The sequence below is a fragment of the Takifugu flavidus genome, chromosome 16, assembly GCF_003711565.1.
Source record: "Takifugu flavidus isolate HTHZ2018 chromosome 16, ASM371156v2, whole genome shotgun sequence".
Lineage (NCBI taxonomy): Eukaryota > Metazoa > Chordata > Actinopteri > Tetraodontiformes > Tetraodontidae > Takifugu > Takifugu flavidus.
In genome coordinates this window covers 9,753,630-9,764,788 of record NC_079535.1, presented here as the reverse complement: position 1 = coordinate 9,764,788, position 11,159 = coordinate 9,753,630, and the positions used below count along the sequence as shown (strand labels likewise).

Here is an 11,159-nt window from a genome sequence, read left to right as displayed (position 1 = left end):
ATCCAAACCAAAGACTATTTAATGCGACTGTGTGGAAATAATTTCTCCTCCTTGCTGAAGCAGCAATCAGACTGAGGAAATCTGTGCGATGAAAAGTGAAGACTGAAGACCTTCTATTAGAGACACGGTGGTTGAGATAATGACTTTTGGTTTCTACAGCTCACTGATGAGGTCTAAAATCAGGAGCTGTTTAACGTTTCCATACGATAGAATGTGGATCGGGCCGAGCTGCCTCATGACAGGGAGAGGTTTTACTTCTCTCGTCATGGTCTCCATCCATCCGTCAGTCCATCCATCTATCCTAACCGCTGCTTATTCCTAATCAGCGTCACCATGGTTGCTGGAGCCTGTACACCCTGGAGTCTGGGGATATCTAACGTCGAGGGCCTAGAATCCATCAAGGGCAAAGACACCTTTGGTAATTTCCTCTCCAGTTAACCTCTTGTAGATGTTTCTGGTCTGTGGGAGCATCCAAAGTATCTGGACACCATAAAGGTCATGTAGAAAGCCTCAAATTGGAACTTGGGGCTGACCCTGCTTATGTTAACCACCACACCATCCCATATTTGTGGACGCGATGTCCCTGTTATTGTCGTTATCGTGTAATTGTAGAGCTTTGTCAATCAAAGGTCCAAAAACGTTGAACGGCTGTAGCCAGTACGTGATTAGCTGTTGAAAGGATGGGAGCAAGGAATCACTTCCAGCATCTCCAAACGTAACAACAGCAGCTGAAGTGTTGTATGTTGGAAATGACACGTGATGATTCGACAGGGGGTCCTGAACTATTTCTTGGAAGCCTCTTTTGGGGTCTTGTAGTCAGCATTGGGTTTCCAGGCAACGAAGCAGAGTCCGGGAAATCACCGGTGTCGGCCAAGAACTTGTCTGGCACGTAACCTCCTTCATGTGTCTCCAGCCTGAAATGGGACAGAACTCTTGAGAGAAGTATCAATCTTCTCGTCTAAATTTCAGCAAGTAAGCAAATAATTTGCTTTATTTTGCAACTTTGGCGAGAAAACCCCTTCGCGTGAGCATCCATCTTTTTTCGAGGATGTTTCTTTGGACAGTTCAAGGTGGGCGACGTGCCCGCGGTATCTCAGCGTTCCTCCTCCTCGCACGCTCTCTCACGGGGTCACGACACGGCCTGTCAATCAGCTCGGAACTCTGCGGAGTTCTCTGAGGTTCCAGGAGTGAAGTTTGTTTTAGATTATAACGCGGCGGCCATGTTGCTTTCTTCCTTGTGTGTGTTCTGTCCTGAGCTGCTGACCTCAAAAATGATTTCAATCTGTTTCACAACATGCTTATGTAACGGATACCTCAAAGATCATCTGCATTGCTTACTTACGCCCTCTCCAGTGACACGCCACCACTCTGTGACCCACGTTAAGCCAGACATTACAGGCCCATTCACCCCCGTCTCATTCTACCCTCTTCTTTGGGGGACTGTGGTGTGGTGGTCTGTGTGTGCGGGTCCCTGTTATTTAGGAGTGGGCTTGCAACAGCTAACTCACTGGAGGATCTTCTTGTGAGTTCCGAGCTGCATAGCCACAGCGCTGTTATACAATGACCAGCTGCGTATTGGTGCGGTGTGGCGCTGTGTGGTGGGAGACATCTGCTCCTCTCCTTCTGCAAAATCCCCTCATCACATGGTTTTATTTATGCGGAGGCTTTTTCATATCAAGAGGAGAGGGGGGAAAAATACTCACAAACACACAAACTCTGTCCAAATAACAACAGAGGAAATGCAATTACAGGAAACACATTCACCACCAGCCCTGCCCTGAGCCCGCAGTGGCTGTGCTGCATGTGAACCACAATGGGAGGATGAGCCTGTTCTTCCCAACTTCCCTGTGTTCTGGTGGTCTTTGTGATCACAGAACTGATGTGGTCTCCAGTCTTCTGGGGTCAGTTCTGCGGCTGAGCGACGGTTTTGTGCTTTCCAGGATTAACGTTTGGGGCGATAAGGGCATCATGACTGCATGGTGAAGCCATGCTCCGCATCACAGAGGGATGCCGCAGAGCTTCCAGAGATCATCACATCCACAATTCACTGACTTTACCGCCCGCGGAGTGCCCTGGGGTGCAAAACTGCCTGGAAAATGTGACTTTAGCGACACTCTGGGTCATAAGTGTGTTGCAGCATAAAGCAGCTCAGAACGGCCTCAAGCCGAGATAATTAACACTTACATCCTCGTTTCACACATTTATTACCTCTTAATTAACAGTTTCAATGATTGTTTATTACACTGCACATAATAACGGCTGAAAAGTCGCCGGTCTTAGATCTCTACTTGGTCTCATTGATAAATAACAAGCTAATCACAAAGGATTCAAAAAAAGGAAATCCCAGGAATGTGGTCTGTTGTTCCCTCCTCTGTTAAAGATAATCTGAAACCTGATGTCTGAGATAATCTCACTCGTGTTTCTCTTGCCAGGAGCCTGGTTTCTTTGTTGTCAGTCAAGTGTGGATGAGGGAACCGTCATTTTGAACAACTCCCAAAAGGCCGTTTTAAACACCGATCCCTCTGATCACTCCGTCTCCCGGTGGAGGCACCACACCAGCGTCTGGCCCACGCCTGTCATGGACAGCAGACGGAAGCCGATCTTCTCCAGCTTGTCCAGCACCACTCGGGGAGGCTCGTCCACGTGGTACTCTGAACTGAAGCAGCACAAAACAAATGTTACTTCCACATTTGGGGGATTTCACGGCGAGCGGAACTTTGTGAGCTGCTCTGGTTCCGTTTCACTTCCTTCCACACCTTATTCTCAATCACACTGGCGATGAAAACACTCCCACGACATGTGCGGGTTACTCTAAACCCACCAAGCTGCAAGGCTTCCTCAAATGTGTGACCTCCGCTGTGTGGTCTCGCACGCTTCTGCTTATGAAACAGTGTTTTTGTGTGCGCGGCGCCCTCGGCTAAGGCTTTAACTAGTTACCTGCCACATTTACTTTAGGCACACCCACTAAAAAAACTGCCCCCCACTCCAGTACTCACAAATTGTTCCCCAGCATGGTTGTTTTCCTCGCTCCCAGGTAATTCATCACATCTGGGTCCGAGTATTCATCTCCCACATTAGTTGGGCCGATTTCCTGCAAGAATCAGACGGGGCGCATTATGACGGGTTTCATCACAGGCATGGAGGACCTTCTGCAGCCCTGTGGCAGGTGCATCATAATCCCTAATAACCAGTTTAAAATTAGACACTGGCGTTACGGACGTGCGCTCCTAGAGGGCGACAGTGGGGCAACATGTGATTTGAATTCAGGACAGCGTGACAAAAAAAGAAAACAACGTCAACATGTGCGCTCTTTTCTGGAAGCCCAATCACAGGCCTGCGGCCACGAACAACACGCAGCTTCCAGCGGCGCGATGGTCGAACCTCCTCTGGAAGGTCCGAATGGAGCGCGCTTGTCTTTTTTTTTTCCCTTTAAAGGAGCAGCATACGCACCAGCCGGATCTGCGTGCTGATCAGCATGTACGGCATCCCTGCAGCCAGCCAAACGTGGAATCCAGCCCTCTTGGAAGGGAACTCGGGAAAGTTCGTGCGCGAACGCGTCGGTTTCCGTGATCCAACTTGCACCGTTTCGTCCGTCGGCTCCCGGCGAAAACACCCACCGCTGCGGACCAATCGCAGCTCCTCCAGAGCGGCTCTGACGTAGGCGTAAAGCCCCGTTCAACTGGTGCCACAAGTCAGATGTTGATCAGTACAGCTTTAATCGAATTTATTTCAGTGCTTGCTTCTGGTGTAAGTAAACAGGTTGCACATTCCGAGAGCTGCCCCTTTTCCTTGATGGCACTAAAGGTGTATTTTGCGCATAAATGACTGCGCTGTCCTTTCAGTTCCCTCTCGAGCGAGGAAGTTGCTCCAAACACATCAAGAATTATTTATTAGTAGATCATTCCGTTCTGAGTGGGGGCGGAGGACAGAACAAAAGAGAATAACAATGGCCTTGGATAAAATCTTATCTTAAGCGGCTATTTGATGGATGGCTTTCATCCTCGGGGCATCTGGAGGTACCCCTGCAGGGCAGGTGGATCACTGAGAACTGGTCGGACAACAAACAATGCCGACGTTACTTTTGTGTTTTCAGCTGTTTGTCATGTTTACTGCAAAGGTCTGCCATGACCGCACCCCCCCCCCGCTGAGCAGAAACCCGTAACTCAGCGGCTTCTCACAGGTGCCGAGAGAAGTGACGAGAAGATCGCCCCCTGCTGGCTTCCAAACATCATTTTCTTCTACTTTGTTTTCTCCCCCGTCACTTGGACGAAGACGTTTTACGTACTGAGGGAGAAAATAACTGAATGAGGGGATGAGAGATGTTTCCTCTGTTTAGTTTTACATGTCTTCTGTAACCAGATACAGGTAACCTCAGCTTTAGTCAGCATCTCCTGTGAGCCTCTTCCTGGTCTTTTGTCTTCCTTTGATGGTTCTTCTGCTCCTGCATGAGGTACCCGCCCCCATGACCTGGCAGTGGGCAGCATAAAGTGGGTTTATTTCAATTTCTGCCGGTCTTTCCCCTGCTGGGGGAAATATTTGTATCTCCTCCTTAATTGTGACTTTAACTGACAGCTATAAAATGGGTCTGCGTGTCAAATATGACATTAGATGCAAAGTGACGCTAATTTATGGACATAAACGTGCATCTTGTGTATTTATTCAGGTGAAAACCCCCAGTCATCCAGACGGATTAGTAAATATTGTTCCCGCTCCTTATCTGATGCATGGCCTCGCTGCAGATGTGTGGGTGTGCATCTGCACCGCTGACGTCATCGCTCTGTAGAAACTGAATAGGAATGAATTATAACCACAGCTGTGCATGTGTGCGTGAGTGTGTGATGATTTACTGTAGGTGCTGGAGCAATATCGCGTGATATTTTCAGCAGCGTGATCTAAATAGCTGGACAGCAGAGATAAGGGGCACGGCTCTGATAGAGTGGGTGTTAGTGTTACACGCTGCATTCGTTTACATCGGCTTAATTGTGAAGAATCGCTGTATTTCTGAGCCATTTTTCCTCGGCCCAGACTTTTGAAATGAAATGTGCGCTGTCTGCCGTCTGCCTGCTCCCCTCCTGCACACTTCCACTGTCCCTCATCTGTAGGAGATACATCACTGACCTCCTTTCCTCTCCCGTTTCACCAGATTGCTCCTGGCTTACATAAGATGTCTCGGCGCTGCGGAGATATTACCCAGCAGCCTCGGCGAGGCCCGCGTCTCTCACCCCAGCTCACCTCTGTGCACTTTCCCATGCCGCCCTCACCGATAGACGAAGCTGCCGGCTGCGGGGATTACGCAACACACATTTTGGGCTCGGTCGCCGTGTCGACACGCTGCTGAGAAACACCAGGATGCGGTTACCATGGTGGTGCAGTGTAGACGGGTTTGTTTGGGGAGACTATCCCCCGGTGATTAAGACTAATGCTGGTAGAACGCGGGGGTGACATGCTATTAACACGCTGCCTCTCCTCTCTCACCACCTTGGGTCTGAGCTGGACGTGGCGCTTGTTCAGACGTGTAGCCACAAATGGGATCGATTGGGTTATTAGTAATGGGGAACAACATATAATAAACACGGAGGAGCCGAGGAATGATTTAAGAGGACTGCATTCCTCATTTGTATCCAGTGTCCTAGTCTGATTGACCGCAGCCAGGCCGATTTTCTGGGATTGTAATGCTTATTGCAAACTGAGCAGAAAATGCTCGCGAACATAAACACCGTTTGTGGTGGATTAATAAATCACTTAATATCAAGCTATCCATATGGTGTCTGGAACGAGGTTTGCAAGAACGCAGCCTGATGGAAAAAACTCCAGTTTGGTCTGATCGGATCCGACCGGCTCACACGTCTTTGGGTGTAGTTTAGCAGAACTGTGAAGAACACCTCTGCTATAAGGAGGCTTAATTAATTGAAGCTTAATTAAACCTCAGATTTGCTTTGGTGGCACTTAAACTGCTGGTCATTGGGCAAACAACTGTCATTTACATTGTACATTTGATATTAGCTAAAATGCACAGAGCTGCCAGTTCGAGTGCTGTGGAATATTAATGTCAATTTGAGGTTTCACAGCTGGCAGAATGACGGGTCTGTAGCTTGAATATGGCTACAGACTGTCGGTGCTGCTGGGAATCCACCTCGTTGTCATCGGCTCCTGTTTTTGTAACTCCGGGTTGTAGCGTGTGGTTGCTGTTTATGGCAGAGGTTGTCTGCTCTGTGTATCGATGCAACATCAGTGCACAGGCAACCGTTGCTCCCAGAAATAAAACAAGTACAGCAGTGATTCTGGCAAGTGCGAGGAGACGGTCTGACTTTGTTTAGTGCATAACAAAAACAGCAGGGCTGCACAAAGGCTGCCCAGCATTTGCCCTTTATTGCACATGAAGGTCTGCAGCGCTTTGCTGCGCTCTCATTCCTAAAGTTCTGTATCCCTAACCCTCGGAAAGGAAGATTTTAGAGCTCTATTGTCCACATGCGCGGCTGATACTGGAGTGTAGCGGCACTGTTGTATGTTTCAAACACACTTTAGCGAACATTTATCCCATGAAAGCACCGTTGGGCTCCTTCATCTATTCCAAATCCTGTACGGCCGAAGGCCCGAGGTGTGTGTGATTTTTCCGGACAGTTAAATCCTTAACGAGCGCGTCAGCTAGAGAAGTGGACATTTTGCTGTCCCGTCCAGGGCCTAACCTGATTTTCCATTAATAAATCAGCGTATGCATGGCCCGAGGAGCGCAACTGTCTCCAGATGGGAAGAAAAATGTGTGAGAATGGAAAAGCAGACGCGTAATGATCTTCAGCGGGGCAGCCTTCCGTCAACAGCGCGACTCAAGTGCTTATAGCGAGAGCGAGGTGATGCCGAGGGCCCGGGACGATCGCAGCCGCTCTGAATCTTTCAGAACACCCTCAGAACTGCGTGACTCTTGTGGAAATGTTGTGGTTTGTAAGATGATCGATGAAGCCGAGGGCAGAAAGTCGAGGCTCTTGTTTTTTCCAGAAAGATCGCTCAATGACACTTATCTATTTCAGAATTTGCTGCGTCCAAGTGGAGCATGAGGTCACGACAAAGACATGGATGCTACATGCACGCAAAGTGCCGCGTGATATTTCTGTTTTGCACTTTCGCTCCGTTCCTCCATCTATCTCCATCTAACCCAAGTGGATGGTTGAGTAATGAGGCTTAGCTCATAATCCAGGCCCACTTTTCTTATCTCTGCTTATTCCCGTCTTCGTGTTCTCTCGTCTGACTCCTACACACGTCTGAGAGAAAGTCTGGTTTGTCTTCCACTCCTCCCTTCATCTCCAGCTTAAACAAAATTTGATCTCTTCGCTTTCATCCGCGTATCCACTTCAGGCCTCTCTGCATGTCACGCTGCAGCGTGGGCTCGTCTCCCCTCCGAGACGGGAGTTTGGGCTTCGTGAGCTCGGGATGTTAAATTTTGCTTTCACGTCAGCGCCTGTAAATCTGCTGGAACATCCTGAATGATGGCATTTCTCCTCCATTTGGTTGCCAGGGCTGTAAAATCTCCCTCTTTTGAGCTGTTTTGGAAGGACATTGCACACGCAAGCGTGGGGAAAAGCGTTGACTGAAGACTTCTGTTGGTTGAATGTGAAAGTAACGCAAGTTCCATCAAACCTGAGAGCAACCGAGTTGGAGCGGTTTGTTGATGAGCTGCGAGTCCGTGCGATCGACACCATGGCTCAGTCTCAGCGCAATGACCCCGGACAGCCACCCACCAGCCCAATGTGGGGCTTAAAAGGGGGGTAGCGTGCTTAATATCTTAAATATCTGAGTCATTATGGCAAATTAGACCGCGTTTTGCTTTCCCTCCTGTATGTTGGTACCAAACAAATGTTGCCTTTTAATAGACGTAATAAAGTTCAGTGTTATGATGAAAGGGGATCTAAACTGTTTGAGAGAAGGTGAACGCTAGAGAAGGATCATTGCCTGTGCTGAGCCTCCTGGCTTGTTCCAGGAAATTCAGGCAAGACTGGGAGCCTCTACACTCTTGACCCAAAGCCACAGAGGCTCCTCTTTTCCCTTCTCTCCTTCCCGGTCTCCTTCATTCCAACCTTTCTTTCCTCCAGCTTTTCTATTCTGGAAACACACACAGACACACACATGCACGCAGATGCGCGTACTGTTTCCCGTCTTCCCCATCGCCTCTGCTCTCCAAATGCATCAGCCTGGGGTGAGTGGCTGCTTCTTATTCCATGTCAGAGTGATCCCAACTGGGCCGCGGCCTAATGAATCATTTCCTCAAAGATACGGCGGGAAAAATCCCTTTCAGAGGTCCGAGCGGCCACTTCCACGCCGGGCGGTGCTCGCAGGCTTTCTGCGGTGGAGTCAGGCGCACACGCACATACACACACAGGCCATCGCAGAGACACAGCTGATTTTGCATTCTTTATCTTACGGGCAGATTCTTTGGATTCGAGAGGCCCCAAACTTGATTAGGTTGGTTTTAAACCCAACAAGCATGTCTGTGTCAGATGTCGTGCCCTCTGATGATAAACCCCCCCCCCCCCCCCCCCCCATGCCGATCTGTTCAAACATCCACCTCGTCCCGTCCAAACAACGCGCGTTCATACGCGACCTGCGCTCTGTCACGTACCATCTCCCTCTGGATTTCTGGACCTCCCTGCTGCTCAAGCTGTGTGACTTGGCAGAACACACCGTTAAAGTACAGAAAAAAAAACCGTGGAGGTCATCCAGTGTGTGTGTTTATGCGAGGCAGAGGGAGAAAGGCAGTGCGCTGCACAATATAAAGTACACTTTTGTATGCACACTGCGTTTATGTTTGTGCACGTTAGGCTCCATTAAACAGGTGGCTGTGTACAGCTCTACCACCAGACCTCAGCCGCCTCCTTCAGGAAAAACTCCTGCAACTCCCAGGTCCTCTCCTTTTGAATACTTTTGTCCACTAAATGGCATCTGTTGCCGTCTCCATCCCACGCATACTGTAAATGAACTCTTCTGGTCACTTTAACCCCTCTGGCTCTTGGCCGCCCGCCTGGTTTTGTACAAATTCTGGCTTTATAGTCGTCGCCCCCATTTGGGAGGACTATTTTCCTTTGTGTGCCCTCAGTGTTTCTCCTCAAAGTTCCTATTTCCTCTGCTCGTCCTCCCAGTACCACTACATTAAACAGAGGTCTCTGGCAGCCCTGAAAAGGAATGAGGCAGAAAGAGAACATGCCACATGGAAAGCTTTATCTGTTTACGCTTAACACTCATCTGAAAGAGATGTCATAAGCTCATCCAGAAAAACTGGGAAAGAGACATTATTCATCATCTTTTGATATAATTCTTTTTCATTACCCCTCAAAAGACCTATAAAACACGTGCTAGCGTGCATAATATGTTCATCACAAACAATCCGACTGTTCGATGGCGTGCAAAGTCGAGGGGAGGATTTTTTTGACTGCCTGCCTGAATGTGGAATCCAGAAATGTTGTTGCCAGGTTCTTCAAATCCGCGCTAGCTCGTAATTTTCAATTTGAACCAAGGCGAAGACCTGTCCAAATTTCCCACACAGTTGATTCTTTCCTGCGTGTTGAGGCCTCTCTGCCTCCTGTGATGAATATTCCCGGCCTTCGTGGGATTCCAGTCAGTTCTTCGGTGAGAGAGCCTTAGTTGGCAAGAGTATCAGTTCGTCTAGTTAAGACTCTGACAAATTAGAATTCAGGCTAAACAAATGTCCGGCTTACTTCCGATCTCAGCGATGGGGATTACGATTTCCGGAAATGTGTTGATTTTAGGAGGGTGCTGGCTCTCCTTGAAAGCCAGCGTCGGCTCCTGGCTTTGATTTGATCCTCCACTTTGATTCCTCTCTTCTGCTGTTAAAACAAAAGAGGCAAAATGAGCTGGTTTGGTTTAAAAATGGCCTTACAGACTTTAAACATGGAAATGAAATGAAAGGCAATGTTTGATGGTCTTTGTAGATGGGTGTGTAGCGTGGAGCACTGCTGACCTTTTAATGCACCCATTAATGTCCATTGTTTGCACGTCGTGTATCTAATTTAATTGTAATTGCGTGACACATTTGATGAATGGCTGTTCAAAAAAAAGCTGAACAGGGGTTTGTGGCTATTTTACAGCACACTTCTTATCTGTGTTGTGGTGATATGTGACTTTGATTCTCCAGCTGGCACGTGTCAGTGGACATGATTGGGTGTTTCATATAGGCCAAAATCCTATTAAACCCCCCCCATGTGACCACACTCGCCATTCAAGATGGGATATGGACATCTTGAAAAACATCTGAACCATCAGCATGTGCCAGATGCAGCATTTGTGTCCTGTTAAAGCATCCCACCACTCACTAAGTTCTCTATTAAACAGCCAAAATCACACGACTGTGGCACTTTGACCCTCTGCAGTGTGAGACTGGATGTGAATCCTCCTCCAGTCTACCTTTCCCCACTCGTGAGCTGGCTCGCACCGTCTTCCAGGACTCGTCATAAACCAGCAGGTGAAGCGAACTGCATGTTAAACACTTCCCATTCCGGAATGTTATGAAATGACGAGTAGGCGTGTTGTCAGGTCGGGGCCAAACCGTATGGGTGCCGCCGGAGGCGAGGGATTGAATTCTTCATGGAGGAGGGCGCCGCGTGCAGTGTTTTCTCAGCTGGTTTGCTCAGGAGGACGCAGACAGCTGTCCACTTGTGCTTAAACGTCCACATGTTTGCACCGCGCCTCCAATAGAGACGTATCCATGACAGCGACGCACACTCGCGCAGCAGTCGTCGGTCGGTCTGAATATCGAGCACCGACCACAAATGCAAAGACAGATGTCAAACATACGTCGACGCGCTGGTGCCGTTTGACCTTTCAGTTTAAATTTCCAGGCTGCGGGAAAGTTGCTGGAAGTCTCGGATCCTTTAGTTTGTTCAGTAAAAAGATGGGCAGCAAATTCTGCATGAAAAGACACGAGGCTCTGTTAATTATAGGTTAGGGTAACAAAACATTTGGGTTTCTCCTCATTTCTCTGAAACGTCTCTGGACTATGATGACATTGTGGGAAGTCTTCTTCTTTAGAGTTGGGCGGATGATGACATTTCCCAAAAGAATGGGTCATAGTTTGAAAAACACACACAAAAAAACCGGGTTTGCCAGTATTCTGACAGGGGCCTAAAAGTTTGATTAGGTGGAAGGAGCGTCCC

General features: G+C 48.5%; 1 protein-coding gene across 1 annotated transcript; it reads right to left on the bottom strand.

Moving 5' to 3' along the window:
* Positions 1–2,187: 2,187 nt before the first annotated feature.
* On the bottom strand, positions 2,188–3,666 carry gchfr (GTP cyclohydrolase I feedback regulator). Its single transcript, XM_057011849.1, has 3 exons — positions 3,451–3,666; positions 2,997–3,091; positions 2,188–2,656 (listed from the first exon to the last, which is right to left on the bottom strand). The coding sequence occupies exons 1-3, from the start codon at positions 3,484–3,486 to the stop codon at positions 2,527–2,529; spliced, it is 261 nt and encodes an 86-aa protein (XP_056867829.1). The 5' UTR covers positions 3,487–3,666; the 3' UTR covers positions 2,188–2,526.
* Between the last annotated feature and the right edge of the window lie 7,493 nt (positions 3,667–11,159).

Excerpts from the sequence above, each read along its gene's own strand:
- gchfr (XM_057011849.1), bottom strand. The coding sequence starts at position 3,486 with ATGCCGTACATGCTGATCAGCACGCAGATCCGGCTG. Across the intron at positions 3,092-3,450 it reads TCAGCACGCAGATCCGGCTG|GAAATCGGCCCAACTAATGT; the intron begins GTGCGTATGCTG and ends TGATTCTTGCAG. Across the intron at positions 2,657-2,996 it reads ACCATGCTGGGGAACAATTT|TTCAGAGTACCACGTGGACG; the intron begins GTGAGTACTGGA and ends GTGCTGCTTCAG.